Source organism: Schistocerca americana, chromosome X (genome assembly GCF_021461395.2).
Source record: "Schistocerca americana isolate TAMUIC-IGC-003095 chromosome X, iqSchAmer2.1, whole genome shotgun sequence".
In the NCBI taxonomy this organism is placed as follows: Eukaryota; Metazoa; Arthropoda; class Insecta; order Orthoptera; family Acrididae; genus Schistocerca; species Schistocerca americana.
In genome coordinates this window covers 243251274-243276387 of record NC_060130.1, presented here as the reverse complement: position 1 = coordinate 243276387, position 25114 = coordinate 243251274, and the positions used below count along the sequence as shown (strand labels likewise).

Sequence of the window (25114 nt, the reverse complement as noted above, 5' to 3'; positions counted from 1 at the left end):
AAAAAATGGTTCAAATGGCTCTGAGCACTATGGGAATTAATTTCTGAGGTCATAAGTCTCCTAGAACTTAGAACTACTTAAACCTAACTAACCCAAGGACATCACACACATCCACGCCGGAGGCAGGAATCGAACCTGCGACCGTAGCGGTTGCGCGGTTCCAGACTGTAGAGCCTAGAACCGCTCGGTCACACCGGCCGGCTACGCCATTTCAAGTGGGGGACACTCTAGCACCCGCTCTATAGTGCTGATCTCACCCCATGGGACAATCACGCCTTCAGTCCCTTAAAAAAGGGCTCGAAGGGTCGACGGTCCCTGTTGGACGAGTATGTGCAGTGGGCAGTTACGGACTTCTTCACGAAGAAGGGCACGGTATTTTATCAAAGGGGTATCCTCATCCTGGTGCATCTATGGGGTGATTGCCTCAACGCTCACGGCGATTTTGCCTCAATGGCATACAGATTCTGGACTGCACGGCCTTCGAACGGAAACTTTTGATTGTCTCTTACACATTAGGATACTATTTAGGAAACTTTCTCATAGGTTACGTATCACAAAGCTTGTGGGCAAACAAATTATTTATCATCAGTGTTACTGTGGCATCGATAGCTACGATGCCACGTCTTAGGTGAAAGTTCTTAAGCTGGCACTACGACAGACACCGACGTCAGCGCCCTCTAGCCGGTACTGTGGAGATCTATGAGCTCCGCTACAGATTCTCCCCATTTGACGAAGAGCAGACGGCCTGGAAACATCGCTTCAACCTCAGCTTGCTATTGAGACTATGTACTACTTACGACGGGTCTAAGGTCTCGCACCTGAGTGCAAAGTTATGTAACCATTTATTAACTTGTTTTTGCCTATAGTAAACATCTATAAGTTGGTACGCAATACCGACGTGTTTTACCTTCTCCTGCTCCTACTCACTTCCAACATTCGGCCTACCCTTCAGTTTACAGGTGCAGACCCACGGGATACAAAGGTTACGACGAAGAGTGATTTTTAGATTGGAGTTACTGTATAGTCTATGGCCGGGTCATTAGAGATGGAGCACAAGCTTTAACTAAGGTTAGGGGTGGGGGGCATAGGAAGGGAAATCAGCTGTATCCTTCTTACAGAAACCATCCCTGCATTTCCCTTAAGCGATTTAGGTTAGGTTAGGTTAGTTTGTTTAACGTCCCGTCGACAACGAGGTCATTAGAGACGGAGCGCAAGCTCGGGTTAGGGAAGTATGGGGAAGGAAATCGGCCGTGCCCTTTCAAAGGAACCATCCCGGCATTTGCCTGAAACGATTTAGGGAAATCACGGAAAACCTAAATCAGGATGGCTGGAGACGGGATGGAACCGTCGTCCTCCCGAATGCGAGTCCAGTGTGCTAACTACTGCGCCACCTCGCTCGGTAAGCGATTTAGGGGACCGATGGGAAACCTAAATATGGATGGCAGAACAGTGATTCATACCTTTGTACTCCCAGACACGAGTTCTGTGTGCTAACCACCAAGCTACCTCGCCAGGTACCTATCATGAGGGAGAGGAGGAAATTTTATCTAAGTATCCAGTCCACATCACGATTATTCGACATAAAACACTAGCGCAGTTGGATGTGGAAAAGAGTAGACTGTGGACATGTAGAGGGAACCATTTTAGAATTCTCCTGAAGTGATTTAGGGGAACTGCGGAAGGATGTATCGGGATAGCAGGGTGGGAATGCTGATCATTCTCTAAAGGAGTCAAGTTTTAACCTGTTCGGTTTGGTGAAGGAACGCATTCTTCGACTAAAGTGATTTAATGAAAATACAGGAAATCAATATCAGGATTTGAACCTGATTATCTGGAATACGAGTATAGCGTCTCAGCTGGTGCGCTACATTGTAAGAGGTCCATGATTAAGAAATTTGTCGCTAGCGCACTCGAGCAGATGTAATTTCGATGGATTGCTCACGCGCTGTCTGCGATAAGTAAGCTATAAGAGAATCTCAGACCATAGAGCAGTGTTGTATGCAGTAGGAACTCTGTAGCAGTCGTGTGTGTGGAGTTGGCTGGGCCGGTCGTGGGGAGCGATGGCAGAGCCTCAGCATTGTAGTATAAGGTAAAAGCAGCCTCACGCATACGTAGTATTGTTATATCAAGTCCCATGCAAATGTTTTTAAGAAAACCTCTTAATAATAATCTTTCTTATAAAAATTAACTTTTGACAATCATTCATCTCAATTTAAAGAATTTACTAATTTCTCCAATCCATGGTCATCCCGATTATTGTAAAGAAAAATCAGTTGTTTCTTTTTATACATGACAAATCTATCGGCCAGCATTGCACTGCGCTGTGCCAGAAAAATTTCTTATAGGAGCAGATATATACGCGTTATCCGGCGACTTCAATGAGGTAAGAATTTTCAGTTTATTCAGAATGAATTTTCAGGGCCATGACGCAGCACTGTTGACGTCCAAAATTTACCAGTTTAAATTCAGTCAATTCTAGCATGAAATTTTCACTCTACAGCGGAGTGTGCGCTGATATGAAACTTCCTGGCAGATTAAAACTGTATGCCGGACCGAGACTCGAACTCGGGACCTTTGCCTTTCGCGGGCAAGTGCTCTACCGACTGAGCTACCCAAGCACGACTCACGCCCCGTCCTCGCAGCTTCAATTCCGCCAGTACCTCGTCTCCTACCTTCCAAACTTTACAGAAGCTCTTCTGCAAACCTTGCAGAATTAGCACTCCTGAAAGAAAGGATATTGCGGAGACATGGCTTAGCCACAGCCTCGGGGATGTTTCAATTATTGAAAGGTTATAAGCGAGCCACAATTTTATTGAGAGATTAGTCACGTTGTATTATTGGTAGGCTACGGAATAATAAACTGTTTGGTAGTTATACTGAATGTGAATTGTATAATTATATTATTTTTTACTGTTGGGAGGTTATTATATAAATATCTTTGGGAGCCCCCCCATGAACCATGGACCTTGCCGTTGGTGGGGAGGCTTGCGTGCCTCAACGATACAGAAAACCGTACCGTAGGTGCAACCACAACGGAGTGGTATCTGTTGAGAGGCCAGACAAACGTGTGGTTCCAGAAGAGGGGCAGCAGCCTTTTCAATAGTTGCAGGGGCAACAGTCTGGATGATTGACTGATCTGGCCTTGTAACATTAACCAAAACGGCCTTGCTGTTGAGGTACTAAATGGTTCAAATGGCTCTGAGCACTATGGGACTTAACTACTGTGGTCATCAGTCCCCTAGAACTTGGAACTACTTAAACCTAACTAACCTAAGGACATCACACACATCCATGCCCGAGGCAGGATTCGAACCTGCGACAGTAGCAGTTGCGCGGTTCCGGACTGCGCGCCTAGAACCGCTAGACCACCGCGGCCGGCTGTTGTGGTACTGCGAACAGCTGAAAGCAAGGGGAAACTACAGCCGTAATTTTTCCCGAGGGCATGCAGCTTTACTGTAAGGTTAAATGATGATGGCGTCCTCTTGGGTAAAATATTCCGGAGGTAAAATAGTCCCCCATTCGGATCTCCGGGTGGGGACTACTCAGGAGGACGTCGTTATCAGGAGAAAGAAAACTGGCATTCTACGGATCGGAGCGCGGAATGTCAGATCCCTTAATCGGGCAGGTAGGTTAGAAAATTTAAAAATGGAAATGGATAGGTTAAAGTTAGATATAGTGGGAATTAGTGAAGTTCGGTGGCAAGAGGAACAAGACTTCTGGTCAGGTGAATACAGGGTTATAAATACAAAATCAAATAGGGGTATTGCAGGAGTAGGTTTAATAATTAATAAAAAAATAGGAGTGCGGGTAAGCTACTACAAACAGCATAATCAACGCATTATAGTGGCCAAGATAGACACGAAACCCATGCCTACTACAGTAGTACAAGTTTATATGCCAACTAGCTCTGCAGATGACGAAGAAATTGAAGAAATGTATGATGAGATAAAAGAAAGTATTCAGGTAGTGAAGGGAGACGAAAATTTAATAGTCATGGGTGACTGGAATCCGACAGTAGGAAAAGAGAGAGAAGGTAACATAGTAGGTGAATATGGGTTGGGGCTAAGAAATGAAAGAGGAAGCCGTCTGTTAGAACTTTGCACAGAGCATAACTTAATCATAGCTATCACTTGGTTCAAGAATCATAAAAGAAGGTTGAATACATGGATGAATCCTGGAGATACTAAAAGGTATCAGATGGATTATATAATGGTAAGACAGAGATTTAGGAACCAGGTTTTAAATTGTAGGACATTTCCAGGGGCAGATGTGGACTCTGACCACAATCTATTGCTTATGAACTGTAGATTAAAACTGAAGAAATTGCAAAAAGGTGGGAATTTAAGGAGATGGGACCTGGGTAAACTGAAAGAACCAGAGGTTGTACAGAGTTTCAGGGAGAGCATAAGGGAACAATTGACAGGAATGGGGGAAAGAAATACAGTAGAAGACGAATGGGTAGCTCTGAGGGATGAAGTAGTGAAGACAGCAGAGGATCAAGTAGGTAAAAAGACGAGGGCTAGTAGAAATCCTTGGGTAACAGAAGAAATATTGAATTTAATTGATGAAAAGATAAAATATAAAAATGCAGTAAATGAAGCAGGCAAAAAGGAATACAAACGTCTCAAAAATGAGGTCGACAGGAAGTGCAAAATGGCTCAGCAGGCATGGCTAGAGGACAAATGTAAGGATGTGGAGGCTTATCTCACTAGGGGTAAGATAGATACAGCCTACAGGAAAATTAGAGAGACCTTTGGAGAAAAGAGAGCCACTCGTATGAATATCAAGAGCTCAGATGGAAACCCAGTTCTAAGGAAAGAGGGGAAAGCAGAAAGGTGGAAGGAGTATATAGAGGGTCTATACAAGGGCGATGTACTTGAGGACAATATTATGGAAATGGAAGAGGATGTAGATGAAAATGAAATGGGAGATACAATACTGCGTGAAGAGTTTGACAGAGCACTGAAAGACCTGAGTCGAAACAAGGCCCCGGGAGTAGACAACATTCCATTAGAACTACTGACGGCCTTGGGAGAGCCAGTCCAGACAAAACTCTACCATCTGGTGAGCAAGATGTACGAGACAGGCGAAATACCCCTCAGACTTCAAGAAGAATATAATAATTCCAAACCCAAAGAAAGCAGGTGTTGACAGATGTGAAAATTACCGAACTATCAGTTTAATAAGTCACAGCTGCAAAATACTAACACGAATTATTTACAGACGAATGGAAAAACTGGCAGAAGCCGACCTCGGGGAAGATCAGTTTGGATTCCGTAGAAATGTTGGAACACGTGAGGCAATACTGACCTTACGACTCCTCTTAGAAGAAAGATTAAGGAAAGGCAAACCTACGTTTCTAGCATTTGTAGACTTAGAGAAAGCTTTTGACAATGTTGACTGGTATACTCTCTTTCAAATTCTAAAGGTGGCAGGGGTAAAATACAGGGAGCGAAAGGCTATTTACAATTTTTACAGAAACCAGATGGCAGTTATAAGAGTCGAGAGGCATGAAAGGGAAGCAGTGGTTGGGAAGGGAGTGAGACAGGGTTGTAGCCTGTCCCTGATATTATTCAATCTGTATATTGAGCAAGCAGTAAAGGAAAAATTCGGAGTAGGTATTAAAATCCAGGGAGAAGAAATAACAACTTTGAGGTTCGCCGATGACATTGTAATTCTGTCAGAGACAGCAAAGGACTTGGAAGAGCCGTTGAACGGAATGGATGGTGTCTTGAATGGAGGATATAAGATGAACATCAACAAAAGCAAAACGAGAATAATGGAATGTAGTCGAATTAAGTCGGGTGATGCTGAGGGAATTAGATTAGGAAATGAGACACTTAAAGTAGTAAATGAGTTTTGCTATTTGGGGAGCAAAATAACTGATGATGGTTGAAGTAGAGAGGATATAAAATGTAGACTGGCAATGGCAAGGAAAGCGTTTCTGAAGAAGAGAAATTTGTTAACAACGAGTATAGATTTAAGTGTCAGGAAGTCGTTTCTGAAAGTATTTGTATGGAGTGTAGCCATGTATGGAAGTGAAGCATGGACGATAACCAGTTTGGACAAGAAGAGAATAGAAGCTTTCGAAATGTGGTGCTACAGAAGAATGTTGAAGATTAGGTGGGTAGATCACGTAACTAATGAGGAGGTACTGACTAGGATTGGGGAGAAGAGAAGTTTGTGGCACAAATTGACCAGAAGAAGGGATCGGTTGGTAGGACATGTCCTGAGGCATCAAGGGATCACAAATTTAGCATTGGAGGGCAGCGTGGAAGGTAAAAATGGTAGAGGGAGACCAAGAGATGAGTACACTAAGCAGATTCAGAAGGATGTAGGTTGCAGTAGGTACTGGGAGATGAAGGAGCTTGCACAGGATAGATTAGCATGGAGAGCTGCATGAAACCAGTCTCAGGACTGAAGACCACAACAACAACAACATCTTCGGGAGGTTACAACATCGTTCGATATTATTGGGGTAGTAGCGACATCTACTAAAAGGGACTTATTTGTTTACTATTACCCATTTTCTCGATTATGGCATTGGCCCGTTACGTATAGACTTACATGTGCGTCAGTTGTCATAATGATGAGCTTATTTTGCTATTCGTTGTTTGTGTTGTAAGTTTAGGTTGGCTGCCTACCTGGGCATGTCGTCGTGTGCGGCGTGCTGGTGCTGCACGTGCCTCTGCTGCTTCTGCTGCTGCTTGTAGCGCGAGAGCGCGAACAGTAGGGCCAGCACGGCCCTCAGGGAGCCGTCCCGCACATCGCGCGCCGACACCCCGTCCACGCACACGCCCAGCGAAGACAGAGCCGCGAGGCTCGCCTTGATGTTGCCCACCTGCAACACCAATGGCCCGCGCTCAGTAGCCAGCCTCGCTTCCCTGGCTGCGTACTCCAGCCACGCCTGCCTCTAGAGTCTAGTTTGTGCCTCTTGCGATTTGGCACCGACTTCTTCCATCTACTAATGAAGTTTCCGATGCCATCTGCGAAACCAACATATACCGCAATTTTTTTCGTTAACGATTTGAATAAGATGTCCATTATAATTATCCGGGCTGTTATGCCGTGGTCGGTTGAAGAATAAGGCATTCTCAGCGTAGCTATTACAGGGGTAGTCATACAGTTTCAATTGTAATGGTTGATATTGTTATTGTTCTTATTGTAGTTGTGGTCTTCAATACGAAAATTGGTTTGACGCAGCTTTCCACGCTAGTTAATTTTAATAAGAATTAACATGAATCAGCTGTGGAGCACAATATGATCAAGATTTGTTTTTGGAGAGGGTCTGCCTAGAGCAAAACTGTGGTGTGCGAACTGTAAGACCTTCGATACACACCCCATCAGATTATTTGTCTTGTCGCTCTAACGAAGTAGGCGAGTGTCAGCAATATGTCTCGTGGTCTTATCGTGGCGTGTTTGTCTTCTACCGTTAGGTCAGACGATAGAAATGCCACTTGCACGCTTAGAGTAGCAGATTGACGGTGACCAACTTTAAACAGAACTTGATTAATTTTCACACACATTTATTAAAATAATAACAAGCATTAAAATTACTTAACTTGGTTCTGGATGCTATTTACAACTGACAATCTGAAGTTCCTTTGGTATGGGTACGTTAATCTTATTCTCACATATATCTCTGATACTTGACAAAAGTGTCTATACATTTATCTTCATGGCTATGTACAGGAATATGGTAATCTTATTAGGCGCAGACTGAAACTTGACTATAGACTGGTACAGACAAATATAGAACTCGTACAGACTGGTACAGACTAATGCAGACTGGTACAGACTAGTGCACACAAATGCATACCGACTAATCAGAGGTCTGTACACTCGTTATAATACCTCGCGCGTTCACGTATCACCGCGCGAGTGTGATCCGCGAGCAGAAAAGGTTCTACGTTAGCAGAAATCTCATTGGTTGCGTTACACATTAATTCGTGGATCGGCGGAAGCAGAATTTGGTGCGTCTCTATGGCAGCGCCATCTCGTAGTGCGGAGACGGACGAGCGCTGCGCCTGCGCTGTTGTGCTTAGCGGGGCGCGCTCTAGTGGGAAAGTTGTGTACGCGCTGACTACGCGGAACTATGTACACAACAAAAACACAATTTACTTTTTTTATTCTCCTGACATGTTTCGCTGAAGTTACAGCATCATCAGTGGGTTTTATGCTACCTTATTGTTACCACACGCTGTGTATATCCTGGATATTATGTACCTTAAAGCAATTCTTTTGTTTCACAGCTTGTCATTTTTCCTGGTTTTACCATTATCTTCTCTGTGAAGGCCTGCATTAAGTATTTTTTGTGTCACTGTTGTTTGTAAACAGAGACACGATTATCTTCACTGTGAAGGCCTTAACTAACCAACTTTTAGTGTCACTTTTGGTGCTTGCACATAAAATACCAAATTGATAAATGAACGTGATATTCTAAAAAATTTTATATAATTTAAACACCAGCCAGAATTTTGTGAGACTGGCAATTAATTTACCTCCACTAAAAATGCATTTGAAATTATTCGCCTTTTTACAAAGGACGTATTGATGAGTGTAATTCACATTTTAAGTAGCTGTGACATCCATTTCATAAATAAAATAAAAGTTTTTATAATTTAATTGATAATACTTTAGGTCATTAACTTTATTTAACAGTTGTTATAATTTTATAATTTTTAAAACAATTTAAAAAAATGAAACTGTATTAGCTACTAGGTAGAATCAAACCCAGATCAGCCGCATGATAGTCCAGCATACTACCTTCCCGGCTCCCAAAGGGTGGAGTTGGGGGCAAAGTGGGCAGGGGTCGCAACCAGAGGCCTGGCAACCACGCCCCGTTCCCACCCTCCAGGAACTAAGGAAAGCGTGGGGAACGTCGAGAAGAGCTACAATGAACATCATTTATTTATTTATTTTCCTTTCCTTTCTTTTGTTTTTTTAAAAAAAAATGGTTCAAATGGCTCTGAGCACTATGGGACTCAACTGCTGAGGTCATTAGTCCCCTAGAACTTAGAACTAGTTAAACCTAACTAACCTAAGGACATCACAAACATCCATGCCCGAGGCAGGATTCGAACCTGCGACCGTAGTGGTCTTGCGGTTCCAGACTGCAGCGCCTTTAACCGCACGGCCACTTCGGCCGGCCTTTTGTTTTTTAACATTAATACCACGGAGAACAGCAGGAAACCGGCGTCGCGAGAAGGTGGGCGCAGCAAGACGCCAGACTCATTGAGACTATTAACGTATAGTTTTTCGGAGGAGAACATTCCGATGACCAGAAAATATATTGGTTCTAAGTGTGGAAGAGGCGAGGATCAACTCTTCATGACAGGAACGCCCCAGCTCTGGGGACTGACTGAGCTACTTCACGCATTTGCCACCTTGCTAGTTGTGACCCGAATGTGAGATGTGTATGAGCTACGTTTAAAACTTAAGAGACCTTTTTTCCGGAATTTCCTGGAGAGTGCGCTTTAAGACTTCTATGAGGTATGCTAGTAACCCGCGAAGTCTCATCACGAACTGAATATACGAGACCGAAAAGTCCTCTTGTTAGACATGGCATCCAATAAACAGGGGCAATGTTTCAACAGAGTCAATGTCCCTACGTTGTCTTTCGCCAAAGGATCGCTTCATCTTTTTTCTCGTCGCATCTTGTGAGCACCGTAGATAAACACAACCAAGAAGCTCTGATTTACTCGCTCGTTAACAGAATCCAATAATCCACCAACTAGGTACAATCTACGGTCTTTTTATGCAAACTGAAGCGACGAATGAAAACTGAAAATCTGTACTAAAACCGGGATTCGAAACCGGGTCTCCCGCTCACTAGGCATATGTGCCAACCACTACACCACCCTGGCACAGCGGTTTTTCACACCTGCATGGACTACCCTAACGGGCCTCCCCCCCTCAATCCAAATTCCCATACACGCCTCAGCCCACTTGGTATCTCCCATAAACTCGAACAGTGTTGCAGAGGCTCTCTATCTGTATCGGCATAGCACCGCAGCAGCGAACGAAACGGGGGACACACAGACCTTTTCAAGTCTCAAACATCTATGATGTTTATATGCAAACTGAAATGACGGACGAAAATTTGTTCCAAGACTGGGATTCGAACCTGGATCTCTGGCGCAGTGGTTAGCATACTATACTCGCATTTTGGAGGACGACAGTTCAAACCTGCGTCCGGCCACCTTGATTTAGGTTTTCCGTATGCCGGGATGGCACCTTCCAAAGGGCACGGCCGATTTCTTCCCCCCCCCCCCCCCCCAAAAAAAAAAAATATATATATATATATATATATATATATATATATATATGCCTCTGAGAACTATGGGACTTAACATCTTAGGTCATCAGTCCCCTAGAACTTAGAACTACTTAAACCTAACTAACCTAAGGACATCACACACATCCATGCCCGAGGCAGGATTCGAACCTGCGACCGTAGCAGTCGCGCGGTTCCGGACTGAAGCGCCTAGAACCGCTAGGCCACCGAGGCCGGCTGTCGACAGCACGTTAAACATTAATCTCCTCCTCGAAATTAGAATTATATATTAATACCTTCAGCTGCTGACGGGCGTTGATATATATCAACGGGGACAGGTGAAAATGTGTGCCCCGACCGGGACTCGAACCCGGCATTTCTTGCTTACATGGCAGACGCTCTATCCATGTTCACACACTACATTCATAGTGCCCCTACCGAACAGTGGACATATAAGGTGAGAATATGGGTCTCGCGAGAGTCGTGCGCGAGGTAGTCCCTGCAGTCGCACTATCCTCTGTGCCCTCGGTGGCTCAGCTGGATAGAGCGTCTGCCATGCAAGCAGGAGATCCCGGGTTCGAGTCCCGGTCGGGGCACACATTTTCACTCGTCCCCGTTGATATATATCAACATCCGTCAGCAGCTGAAGGTAGTAATTCTAATTTCGTTCTAGACGGCTGCAGGTCATCAATGGTGTCTGTTCTTTCGGACATGTCCGAAAGAACAGACACCATATCCATGTAAGTATAATATCCTCCTCCTCGAACCAGGATCTCCTATTCACTAGACAGATGCACTGATCACTGCGCCACCCTTGTCAAATGATTCCCCTTTCCGTTTCTGCGTCTGGGCGCCGGAGATAAACGGGGAGGGGGAGGATTGGATTGGATTGTTTGGGGGGAAGAGACCAAACAGCGAGGTCATCGGTCTCAGCGGATTAGGGAAGGAAGCCGGCCGTGCCCTTTCAAAGGAACCATCCCAGCATTTGCTTGGAGCGATTTAGGGAAATCACGGAAAACCTAAATCAGGATGGCCGGACGCGGGATTGAACCGTCGTCCTCCCGAACGCGAGTCCAGTGTGCTACCACTACGCCACCTCGCTCGGTTGGGGAGGGGGAGGGGTGAGTGCACTACTCTAAACTGCCAATAGTAAATGTCAGTCAACTGGATCTGCATTCCAGCTCGAGTTTGTGGTCTAAGCTCTATAGCGTGAACATAACGATCGAAGTGGTGTGACAGATGCTTATTCGGGTTGAAGGTGACTCAGTTAAGTGGCTAGGAAATACTTCTCGTTTACAGCAACTGTCGGGCGTATCTAATGCAACACTTTCTTGCTGGAAGGTCATTTCCTTCTTAAGGACAGCAAACACCTACAAACGTGGATTACTATAAACACTGACAGACAGTGTGGTCCCACACATAGGTAAACATTCCCGAGTACGCCACCAAAACATACGGCACACCATTAGCGCTGCCCCAAGAGCATCTTTTTGTATCGAAATGGTGGCAACAATATTTGCTCCTCGTTTTTACGCTTCTCAAATTGCAACGTCTAACTATTCGATGAAGTAGGAACCGGGACTTTTGAAACGAAGCAATACTTAACTAATCTCAAAAAATGAAATCCAAATACCGACATGTATAGCGGTACCTTTTCCATCAGTTTAATTTCGTTTGCATAAATATAATCCACTCACATCTGTGCCATATTAGGAGTAATGTTTAGTGAGCTGCCGTTTTAAACAGGCATCCGACAGCCAGTACGTCTATTCTGGAAACCTTTAACGTGTAACACATTCAATCACCACATAAAAGATACCTGATGATCTGGACTTCAACTCGGTTACAAAAAAATGGTTCAAATGGCTCTGACCACTATGGGACTTATCATCTGAGGTCATCCATCCCCTAGAACGTAGAACTACTTAAACCTAACTAACCTAAGGACATCACACACATCCATGCCTGAGGCAGGATTCGAACCTGCGACCATAGCGGTCGCGCGGTTCCGGACTGAAGTGCCTAGAACCGCACGGCCACACCGGCCGGCAACTCTGTTACAGTGTGGTGATAATACTCCAGTCACGACACACATTACAACAGTATGTAACAGCGCTATTTTAGAAAAAATGCCACTCTTGGTCAGAAAATAAGCTACTAGCCATTTTTTCAAACTATGTTAGTCACCCCCTACGTCTATGACCGTACTGATAACGTGTGTTCAACTGGATGAAAGCACACCCATTAAGTGAAATAAAGTACTACATGATGCCGGTGTTGTAACAGGTGAACATAACGATGTTACTGAACAGTACAACAGCAAACACGTAGACTTAATAAATGACAAAGAACAGGAAAAATAGAGAGTATTTAGACCGAGCTAGCTGGCGCAATGGTCAGCACACTGGACTCGAATTTGAGAATGACTGTTCAAATTCCCGTCCAACCATCCACATTTAGGTGTTCCCGAAATCGCTTAAGGTAAATTTTGGGACTGTTCCTTTTAAAGCGCACGGCCTATTTCCTTTAGCGTCCCTCCCTGACCCGAATTTGTGCTCCGTCTCTAATGACCTCGTTGTCAGAGTTCTCTAAACGCTGATCTTCGTTTATAAAATACTCTATGAAGTTGAGAGAACGAAGAAACATGGCGTTCTACAATTCTGTTTGAGATGGGGTAGGTCAAAAGTGTCGAGTTGTCAGAAAGCAGGCACCGTGGCTGCAGCACATTGAGATTCGATCGGGCATCTGGAAAATTGTAGAGCTCTCTATATCAGCTGAGGATAATAACGCATTTCCCAGAGTAATTGTTAAGTGCTTGGGCGGGGACCGTGTAGCACTTCAAAAACAATTAAACACAATGGAGTGGTAGCCAGTCGATAATTGATAATACCGGGCGTGATGCCATCTTCACGCGGTAATTGCCTCACGTTGGCTCGGCTTTGATATTAGTTACACTGCTCAACGGAGCTCATTTCCCCGTCCTCCCAAAGGCATATAAAAAGAAATTATTTATTTTTCTCATTACAACTGCCTGCGTTACACACCGCCAGTAGTTTGCAGCTGGCCGCACATACTGTCGTCACTAATTTTATAAGGTAGCTTAATTTATTCCCGCGCAGCTCTTCCTCGTTCTTTCGCTTTATGTATGCTGTTGTTTAACATTCAAACCGTAATATCTTTTACTGCGAGCCCAGTTGCCGTGGTTTACACTATGGTTTTAGAAATGGGAGAATATGAAAATGAATTATTAATCTCTATCTGATGGCCCTGGAAATTCAGATGAGTATATTGTCTCTCTTTGTGCGAAATTGCAAAGCGAACAACTTGTGTAATAGAAACTACTTACTTCCTGTTTCACATGCATTTATGGTAACTACACTAAATCAAATTGTTTCAACGAAGCTTGTAAAACTAGTAGCTGACTGAATCTTCGCATCGATGATTTAAGCTTCAACTAAAAGCTCATTTTAATCATATATTCTTATTTTCAGATTTCTGTTGGGCTTTCATCCGTTGAGATCTAATCATTGCGTATTTTATTACCAGCTGTCGGTCACATTATACTACTACGAAATAGAGGGTACTGCAGGAATTTGAATTTGCGTTAGGAGAATAGAAATCATGTTGCCCGGTCGTGGATCCAGATCCACTACCGAATAAGAGGCGCAGTTACCTTTGGATGATTCATGAAGATGTTAGCGGACGATATTGTTTTACAGAGAGAAGTCGCTCAACGAGAAAACTCAAGTTTGTGCAGTAACACCGGTACAGGACGGGACGGCAGTTGACGCTTCCATTAACAAATGTAATGTTTGCGCTAAAAGATACAGTTTTGTTTGATTGCACCATTGTGTATCAATCAGTACGTAAATTCTCAAACTTATGATATCTAAGTATGTACGTCCGAAGCATTTTACAATAGAATGACTACACAGAGGCTTGTAAACAGTTGTAGGAAAGACAAATCTCAGACTGAGAGTTACTGGAATCATTCTAAAGAATTATAATTCATCCACAAAACTTTCGTTCAACTAGCTTTCGATTACCGCTAGTCAGTACGGAACTCGTACCTCAAGAAATTACTAGGCAGTGGAGAAGGTTCAAAGAACTGGTGTGAGTTTCGTAACAGCTTTACTTAATTAGCGCGAGAGCGTCATAGGAATGCCTAGCCAAATCCAGTGACAGTCGATGGAAAACAGGCGTTGAAATTAGGACTATTGTCAAAATTCCCAGAGCGAAAATTCCGGGAAGATCCAAGTAACATTTTACTTGCTCTCAAATGCAGCAGACGAAATAACAAATTACTAAACTTAAAGCTTATACATAGGTTTAAAAGCTCTGATTACTGCCCATTATTCGCGAATGGAGGAAATGAGATGATTATGTACCCTCCGCCACATATAGTAACATGTCGTGCGTAGTGTAAAAGCTTATAGTGTCAGTGGAGGTAGACTGAAAGTTACAAGAAGCAGAAATTCAGTAATTCTTAAAGTATTGCCAGTGACGGAATGCTATTTCCAGAGATATGCCGGCAAGTCTTGAGTCTCTTGCAATAATGAAAAAAAAGAAACTGTTGCCAGAATAATTACAGCCTTCAGCGGCAGCTGGATTTGTAGCACTTCCAGAATTATTACCTACTGTTACTTCAACATATTGTCTGGCCGATACCAATGGAAAATAATATCGTCTAGCCGGCTAGAGTGGCCGGGCGGTTCTAGGCGCTACAGTCTGGAACCGCGCGACTGCTACGGTCGCAGGTTCGAATCCTGCCTCGGGCATGGATGTGTGTGATATCCTTAGGTTAGTTAGGTTTAAGTAGTTCTAAGTTCTAGGGGACTGATGACCTCAGAAGTGAAGTCCCATAGTGCTCAGAGCCATTTAATATCGTCTAGCTGTTCAACGTCATGTGGACAGATGGAAAATAAAATGCACACGAATGTATACAGTAATATGTACATATATAAACTGCGGTTTAAACTGAAGTTACTCTTGTTGGCAAAAAATGTAGCTATTCTGAATACTTGAAATTTGTTGTTTTACATCAACTGAGAAACGCGCCTGAACTCATTTAACTCGTGTGTTTACTTCCTTCTTCTCCCAAAATCTCAACTTACCGTTGAAGTTCTTATCCGTCATTCTACCCCGGTTCTCTTGATTTTCTATTTGTCTGTAAATTGATTATTATCGACAACTGTTCTAAATGCATTTCTATAAAGTACCGCTTCACTGGGAGACCAGTTTCCTGAATATCTCTTCAGTTTCAAACAGCCAACATTTTCACTGAGATGATGTGACGGAGAACACTGTGAATGTGACAGCAAAATTTTTGTCGCCTCTTCCTAAAATTATAAGAAATTTCTCTCAGTATATTGATGTAATTCCAAATATTTCCTTTTCCTAAAAGTTCCACCTAAGCATACAGAGCAACATTTCTTTTCCTTATTTTTCTTTGCCTTGAATTAGTGATTAGCGTCTTATTATGAAAGCTTCCGACGTGTCGTTTGATTATTGTAGTGTGGTGTTTTAGTTATGCGTTCCACGACACTGATTTTTTGTTGTTGTATCTACTCTTGGTAACGCTGCAGGCGTTTCGTTTTGTAACTTAGACATTCACTAATTGTTTTCTTCACGACCTAATGCTGAAGGTTGGATGATTTCTGCTAGGCATCTGAATTTGAGTACCAGGTATATTTTGACTAAAATGAGTTACCAAAGGTTGTCCATCTAGGAACCGAGGAATACCTTCCATATGCTGAGTTTTATGTGCGAGATGCGCAGTCCAGTTCTAGCTCAAATTTCATGAAGTTTTTCTAAGGCGTGAATCGCTCCTTCTCTATTATCGGAAAGAATGTTAGGACGTCAGAGCAGGCCAAACACGGTAAATCAATTTTATTTTCACGTATTGTGCCAATACTTCTTTTCAATAAAAGACTGATCTTTGTCTGATTCCTCTTTTAATATCAAAGGCTGCAGACATTTTAATAATTTAACATTTGATTTGTTGTTAATGTGTGTTTGATGAGTTCCGTTGTTTTTCTGTCTACTTTTACTTCTTCTAATATGTTGAACAGTATATGCCTGTCTATGGAATCATGTATTTTTGAAGTCTACAAACGTTGTCCACCATTTGACTGCCTTCGTAGTTTTGTAAGATGGTTTTTTGCGGGATCTGCCTTTTCTAACCCATGCCTGATATTTACAGCTTAGATGTTCTGTTTGTGCCTCAAGTCTCTTAAATAAGACTTTTGATACAATTTTGTAAGTATCTAGTAGCAGGAAGATCCTTCGGTAGTTACTGATGTTAGTTTCATCCCATTTTCTACGTAAAGATAGATAATGGCACATTTCCGGTCTCAAGAGATTGTTTCCTGAACTGGATATCTGAAAGAATCGCTCGAAGTTTCTGGGCGAGCCTTTTACCACCTATTTTCCACATTTCGGCGATTATACTACCTTCCCATGGGGCTTTCTTCATCTTTCCGTATCGGCCATACCGGACCACGCTATTTCAACTGCTTTCCTTTTCTTGCGCCTGGGCTTTAACTTCAGTTCAGAAATCCGACACTCGTTTCCTGCGCTGTTCCTTTCTCGCTTCAGTCCACGTTATGTCAGTTTTTGATTTTGGTTCTTATTGAAAATCAAGGTGCTCTCGGAATTTATTCATGAGCATAATGCGGTTATGGATATCTAAGTGTACATACATACTCCGCAAGCCACCGTATGGTGCTTGGTGGAGGATACCTTGTACCACCATTATTCATTTTCTATCCTGTTCCATTCACAAACGTGGCCGAGCGGTTCTAGGCGATTCAGTTTGGAACCGCGCGACCACTACGGTCGCAGGTTCGAATCCTGCCTCGGACAAAAAATGGTTCAAATGGCTCTGAGCACTATGGGACTTAATATCTGTGGTCATCAGTCCCCTAGAACTTAGAACTACTTAAACCTAACTAACCTAAGGACATCACACACATCCATGCCCGAGGTAGGATTCGAACCTGCGACCGTAGCAGTCCCGCGGTTCCGGACTGAGCGCCTAGAACCGCTAGACCACCGCGGCCGGCAGCCTCGGACATGAATGTGTGTGATGTCCTTAGGTTAGTTAGGTTTAAGTAGTTCTAAGTTCTAGGGGCTGATGACCTCAGATGTTAATTCCCAGAGTGCTCAGAGCCATTTGAACCATTTTGAACCATTCACAAACAGGGCAATGGAAGACCTACTGGCTATATGCTTCCATAGGCGCCCTAATTTCTCTTATCTTCGTGTTCCTTACCCGAAATGTACGTTGGCGGCACTAGAATCGCTCTACCGTCAACTTCAAATGTCTGTTTTCTAAATTTTATCAATAGTGCTTCGGAAAACGAACGTCGTCTTCCTTCCAGGGACTCTCATTTGAGTTCACGAAGCATCTCTGTACCATTCGCGAGTTGACCGAACCTAGCGGTAACAAATCTAGCAGCCCACCTCTGAATTGCTTCGAAGTTCCTTCCATCCGACCTAGTAGTGATCCCACACATTTGAGCTGTATTCAAGCAAGCGTCGCATTTATGTTCTGTACGCGGTATCCCTTGCAGATGAACCACATTTTCCCGAGGTTATCCCAGTAAACCAAAGCGACGACATCCTCCGCTGTTATCTTCACTTCTCGCAGGTATTTCACTACCTTGGCGAACGGCGCCTTCTTGGTTTTCCTGTCCAGAAATTAACGGAAGATCCGACTGCTCAACTTTGTACCACCTGTGCAGCTTTGTTGTTGTTAAATTCACGTATTGAAACTTTCTGCCAGATTAAAACTGTGTGTTGTACCGGAACCCGAACCAAGGTTCGAGTCTCGGTCCAAGATAGTTTTAATGTTCCTGGAAATCTCAAATCAGCGTACACTCCGCTGAAAAATGTAAGATTCATTTCGGTTCACATATTAATTAAATGAAACGAAAAGTTTACTGTTACCAGTCACTGTTTATTTACCTCCACGACGCGTTTCAAAGGTTTAAACCTCAATCATCAGGTGGATTTACATTTGTTAGCATGACGTGTATCTGCGTTGGGTTACGATGTTTTGGAGGAGCTTGTGGCACTGTTTAGTGGAGAAAAAAAACACTATTTCAGAACATGGTTTTGGGTTTCTTTTGACAAAAAACTAAACGTATAATTAACGGAAAAAGTAAAATAAGTAAAATAGAATAACTCCAGTGGTCACAGATTCTTTTAACATTCGTCACACATCTATTTTGTAAACAAATGTGGTGTCTGGAAACTCTTAGATGCAAGAATCATACAGCAGAATAGAAGCATTATCACAAAGAACAAAGAATATGCATCGTAACAACAATATTACAGAATAAATTTTAAAGGGTTTTGGAGATCTTTGTTTCGAGGTGTTGAATACATGCGTTGGAATAAATATTTCAGGTGGTATACAAATCCCATTTTGTTAAGTCAATATAGCTTAAACTTCACACTCGTTTATAGAATCAGGTGACATGTTACAACCTTTAAGTGCAATAATTACGGCCGGCCGGTGTGGCAGAGCGGTTCTTGGCGCTTCAGTCTGGAACCGCGCGGCCGCTACGGTCGCAGATTCGAATTCTGCCTCGGGCATGCTCATAGCCATTTGAACCATTTTTTTACAATAATTACGTTGGATACAGTGGTAAAATTATACACAAATAACAATTTTGGTTGGGATTTACAGACAGAAATGAAAGGCTGGGGGCAGAGGGAGAGGAAGATAAAGAGGAAGCGTGAGGGAGAGAGAGGGTGGAAGGAGTGACTGGATGAGAGCAAACTTCCCAAAGCAAGGGATTCTTAAGATTATATCTGTTACACGTAATAACTACCTAAAGATTGTGGTAATACATTGGTTACTGCTTTAAAATATGCAGATAGATTTACAATTTCTGCCAGTCGTTGATGTACATATAGTTTGGAGCTGACAGGGGTACAAGCTGTTGGTGTGATGATATATTTGTAAATGAGGTCAATCCCTAGTACATTTGGGGGATGTCACTGTAACGTAACTTAATATTTATGGTAAATATTAAGGTGTGTGTGTGTGTGTGTGTGTGTGTGTGTGTGTGTGTGTGTGTGTGTGTGTTTGTGTGTGTGTTTTGCTCAGTTTCCCCTAATGTGGGATATTCTTAAAATGTTTATGCCTATTTATTGATCAAAATCATAATAACAACATCGAAACTAGTCGCTGAATAAGTCATATTGTAGATTTTTGGCGGTCACGTCTTCTTTTTCCGAATATTTTACAAGGGGGGTCGTACTATATACAGAAGAAATATTTCGAATATAACTGCATATTTCACTATCGAACAAAATCTTATTGTTATATGCGAACATCTGGCTACAACTAATTACTTTCCAAGTTAGAGGTTTTTCACTTTTGTGTTACGGAACAAGTTTCATGCTCTCGACAAACAAATTTTAATGCCAATTTGAGTGCTTGGCAGCCAAACTACGACAACAGATTTACTTTTTAGGGACAAGTTACATTCCATCATAGCGATGGAAAGGATGGGTAGAGTTTATGCAGGTGCTCCCGCTGTATTTTCGCTTCCCCAAACGGCCCTTTGGAGCGGCGAGCGGAAGACGAAAATTCTTGCGACAAGCACGTAGGACGTGCGACGGCGCGTGTTTGGTTTGCAGATGTTTCAGCGGCAGCTGCCGCGCGAACTAGCCGAAACCTTAAAACACTTGCTCCCGCTCATCCGAGAAACTGTCACCATTTCTACACATGTCAAAGCAGTAGGAATTTTAGAGTGAGTTTAATGGACACGTTGCAGTCTTTCGCCTCCAACAACCAAAGAAACCGGTAATAGCGGCCCATTTCTTTGAAACAAGACGCACTGTCGGAAATATTGGAAACGACAATTGGAAATTACGGGTCATTTAGATATTTTCAGGCACAAAATTAGCCAACCAAATGACATATTTAACGAAATAATTGACAACGAAAACCGTTGAGTTCTCAATACTTTCAAGACAATTTGGCTTAAATCACCCCACTGATTGTAAGCACTTATTTTCTTCCGTTCCATCAAAATTCAACTTCTCACAAAAAATTTAAAAAATATCTCTGTACCTCTTTTCATCCAGATTTAAGTTGTTTCTGGCACTAATAAGAAAATAATAGTCTTCGACAGCAATCTTGTTGCATCATATCTATATGGTGGAACTACTTTAAGCGAATATACTTGGTGACACTGAATGTTCACTTTCAATGTTCAAGCGCTTTAATTTGTTGACGAAATAATCTGCAATGAAAAACAACAACTTAGAGGCCTTTCGCCATGGGCCACTAGTGAAGCATATTCTTGTAAATTGCAGGCATTTTATAGCGCTGTGGTTGGGTTTTGCTGACATTCAAACATTTATGTAAGTGCATAACATCCCTCAGGTGCGACTGCTTCATTAGAACTTGAGGGAAAGCCACATTCGAGTCTTGGAATCCCCGACGATGGAACTTCCTCCACCGCTGTCCGGGTGGGTCATTCAGAATACGATTGGAAAATAAAAATCGATACAGGGGGTCGACGGACTTTTTATTCAGTAAATAATGTTTCGTGAAAATAGTTGACTGATTGTACCACTAACTGTCCGCCCCTGGTAGCTGAGTGGTCGGCGCGACTGAATGTCATACCTAACGGCCCGGGTTCGATTCCCGGCTGGGTCGGAGATTTTCTCCACTCAGGGACTGGGTGTTGTGTTGTCCTTACCATCATCATTTCATCCCCATCGACACGCAAGTCGCCGAAGTGGCGTCAAGTCGAAAGACTTGCATCAGGCGCACAGTCTACCCGAAGGGAGGCAGTAGCCACACGGCATTTCCATTTACCACTAACTGAAAGATTTAAACCGATTTATTTTTCGCCGGCCGTTGTGGCCGAGCGGTTCCAGGCGCTTCAGTCCGGAACCGCGCTGCTACTACGGTCGCAGGTTCGAATCCTGCCTCGGCCATGGAGGTGTGTGATGTCCTTAGGTTAGTTAGGTTTAAGTAGTTCTGAGTCTAGGGGACTGATGACCTCAGATGTTAAGTCCCAATGTGCTTAGAGCCATTTTTTGATTTATTTTTCAAGTACTGCCGTTTACTCACAAAGTCAAACATGGTAGACATTTCTAATCACCAAAGCGTTCAAATTACTGAAACGTGAACAGAAGAGATCTGCATAAACGTTTACGCACAACTACTTTCACCATAATGTCCATTTTAGAGGACATACAAATAACTAAGTCAACATATTTCGTGTATTTTCATTGTCTGGTATCTGACGGGAAAGTATTTGTTCTATAAAAAGAAGTAAAATTTTGTTATCATTCTGCACAGACTAACAAAATACAGAAAGAAAGAGGAGAAACCGATGCACCGTCCATCACATACTGTAAGGTTTCTTGCGAAGTATAAAAGTAGATAAAAGTGTACAGCTGGATAGTTGTGGTGCGGGGTTGACATGGAGAAAAGGGTCTGAACTAAAAGAAAAGGGTGACTTAGACAGAGTGCAGGATCTCTAACATATTTTTACCTGCAGCACTTGGAAAGAAACACTTGCAGTCGATGATTTTTTTGTCAGTGTATGTCATGCCACCCATGCTGCTGAACATTATAGGGTGTCTAACTTTCCGTTTAGTTTCACTGTTTCTACGAACGCCGAAAGAATCTTAATAAGTTTGATATCTAAACCGAGAAAGTGCATTATATTCAGATTTTCTATAGCTTCTTGACGGAGATATGCTCAATGTTTATGTAACACCTTCTGTTCTACAGAGCGAACAAAGTTTATAATGACGTAGTTAACGCGTAAAAATATTGATAACCCAATTATCCGAACAAAACTCTTTCATGAGAACGGTTAGTACATTTCAAATGCGATAGCTCCAAACACGACATTACTTAAGGAGATAGCACCCATCACATTACTTCCCTCTGCACAAGCCACCACCCTATTCTGTCTAACACAAGGTCTGGAGGTAGCCATATGGCTCGCAAGTTAATGTAAATAATCTTGCTCATCCGTATTCATACCGCTCTGCTAAACAGTGGAAAGTGAAACGTAAACAACTCATTATACTAGGCGTGCACGAATCTTAAGTGTTAACCATTAGAATAACATGCTTTACAATTTCGCTTGACGATCTGCCTTTCAAAGCACAGTATCAGGTTCCAGCATTGTCACAACAGACTTCACTTACATGCTGTCAATTTTCATTGTGTTTTCATGCAAACTGTTTCGTAATGAGACCAGCAGAGAACACAACCGACATCCTCGATCATTAGTCAGACGGTCATTAATGAGGTTATCGCAGGCGACAGGTCTTATGCAGGTGCGGGAAGCGGGCTTCCACATTCCTTGCAGTACCCTGTAGCATAAACATGTAGACGTTAACTAGCTGGGTGAGGTGATTCAAGAAACGAAGGAAGCTACCGTGGTCTTTGAACCAACTTCAGAGCTCATGAGTGCTTTATATTACACAGCTATAAATAAGACTGCCATTAATTAAAATGTAGAGCGTCGTGAGATGCTCGGATACTTCCAAACGCCACTACAGTACCCTCAGCACCCTCAAGGCGACAATGAAAGGCATGAGTAAAAATACTGATACTGATTTTTCCCATTTATTATTACTCGGAATTAATTCACTGACTAAATATCAGATATCTGCTTCCGCTAAAAGGAGGCTAGTGTTATGGCTCCATATCCGTTTTTCAGAACGCACAGAAAACGCTCATATAAACGATTACAGCATTACAAGATCGATTCTTAAGGAAAGAGCCTTTTCCAGTTCACAGACTTCTTTTTGCAGAATATGTTCGCCGAACCCGTTTTACATCATGCTCCTGGATAGGACTGAAGCGGATGGAATGCAAAGTCTCGTCGTTGCAAAAACTGAAGCCGGCGAAAGTTGACAAACGGCCTGTCTTGAAAGACGGCGCAGCGACGGCTCCGATGTGAGCGTTTGCTCTTTCTCTTTCTCGGCGAGAACCCTTTTCCGAAACACTGCGGCGTGGCATCTGCACGCCGGCTGCCTACGGACATTCTTTCGAGGCTCACATTTAGGAAATCATTACAAACCATGCTTTTCTCATCAACGAGATGTAAAATCCGTATTCCCCTCTCCTTTCCTTCTTTCTCGGCCATAAATACGATGGTACTACCACTCTGGCTGAGATTTCAGTTCGTGGAGACGCGTAATATGAAAAACATTCTGACACGAACTGTGTCTACATCTACATCTACATCTACATGGATACTCTGCAAATCACATTTAAGTGCCTGGCAGAGGGTTCATCGAACCACCTTCACAATTCTCTACTATTCCAATCTCTTATAGCGCGCGGTAAGAATGAACAGCTATATCTTTGCGTACGAGCTCTGATTTCCCTTATTTTATCGTGGTGATCGTTCCGCTCTATGTAGATCGGTGTCAACAAAATATTTTCGCATTCGGAGGAGAAAGTTGGTGATTGGAATTTCGTGAGACGATGCCGTCGCAACGAAAAACGGCTTTCTGTTAATGATTTCCAGACCAAATCCTGTTTCATGTATTATTAGTTGGCATATTTTTAATGAACAGCGAAATAACAAACGTGAGCCACATTTACGACTTGAAAACGCTAAACATGCAAATCAGTGTCTGACTATGGAGCCATCTACAAATAATCTTACGTCAGAGTTCTTCAAGTGTACAACAGATTAAAAAGCGAGATTCATTGCCCTAAAAAGAAAGTAGCGGCTAACTGATCATCAGCAAGCAGATGGACAACGACGGAACTGGAGAAAAACGCTCTTTAACATTACACTGTAATTACTTTACTTAAAATACGATTTTACAAAATTGTAACGCAGTCGCTTGCAGGATTACACAGCTTTCTTTCTGTGGTCGCTAGTTCAAGCGAATTCCGTGTCATCTGCCGACCGAGGTCTTTCCTTGTCCCAGTTTGCGCGGTCGTAGAACTCATGCATAACTGACATCTTTCCTCGTCGCGCAGCAGGCACGAAGGAATGTTTCATAACGGCCTGCCTCTAGTATGCAGACCACCGTCAGAGACCTCTGGCTCTGACACTCCTCTCTGTGCTTCAACGACATCACTGAGGACGCAGTACAACGCGGTACTGAATGTCAGATACGTGCAGATCACGATTTCTGTGGGAAGTTTGTAACTGTACTGCTCGGCTTAAGATTACATTACTAACGTACGTAGATCCTAACATTCCCTGATTTGGAAAAGCTATACCCTTTCGTATGCAAATGTTTACCTATGCATCAGTTTCAGGAACGCAGTCTGACTACAACACGATAAAGGAAAGTTATCTTCGCAGTTAAAAGTTACTTTAACGGCTTATAGCAGGAATTCAATTTACGTTAGTTTGAAAAATTATCTCTGGTATCTCATTAATAATAAATGCGTTTAGCAACTTGGATTACAGCGAGCTACTGTGCCATGGGATGCGAGCCTCAGTCTATGATTATAAATGTCAAATGAGACGCATCGAACAAATACACTTCTGTAGAGCCAAGAGCTTTCAAGTAATTCCTCCGAACTTTCTATTCTGTTCTCAATATCAGTTGAGGTATTACATGTCATGTATATTACTCGGTCGACTTTCCCACTTCGCTGACGTAAGATGCAACCCTCTGCCTTTAGAAGGCTCCGAATTGTAGCGTGTAACATAACAGCGTGTAACGGAAGTAAAAGTTATTATAAATGATTTGATTATTATTATAAATGATTTGATTATTTGACATATTGCCACAAGGCTTTGTACACACATAGAAATAGTCAAAGAGTGTGTTTTTTTACTTATTACCAGTGTTCCGTGGGAGCGCGCCCTA

The 25114-nt window shown here is 42.8% G+C and overlaps 1 protein-coding gene and 2 non-coding genes across 3 annotated transcripts in view; 1 reads left to right on the top strand and 2 right to left on the bottom strand.

Moving 5' to 3' along the window:
* Window positions 1-25114, bottom strand: part of LOC124554821 (protein sickie) — a 1236186-nt gene that overhangs the window by 389937 nt on the left and 821135 nt on the right. Inside the window, exon 4 of the mRNA XM_047128484.1 lies at window positions 6645-6841. Within this exon, the coding sequence (XP_046984440.1) occupies window positions 6645-6841 (197 nt within the window). The remainder of the gene's footprint in view (window positions 1-6644; window positions 6842-25114) is intronic.
* Trnas-cga lies at window positions 2545-2619 on the bottom strand. Its single transcript has one exon. It is a non-coding gene; the product is annotated as a tRNA-Ser (tRNA).
* On the top strand, window positions 10798-10872 carry Trnaa-ugc. The gene has a single exon. It is a non-coding gene; the product is annotated as a tRNA-Ala (tRNA).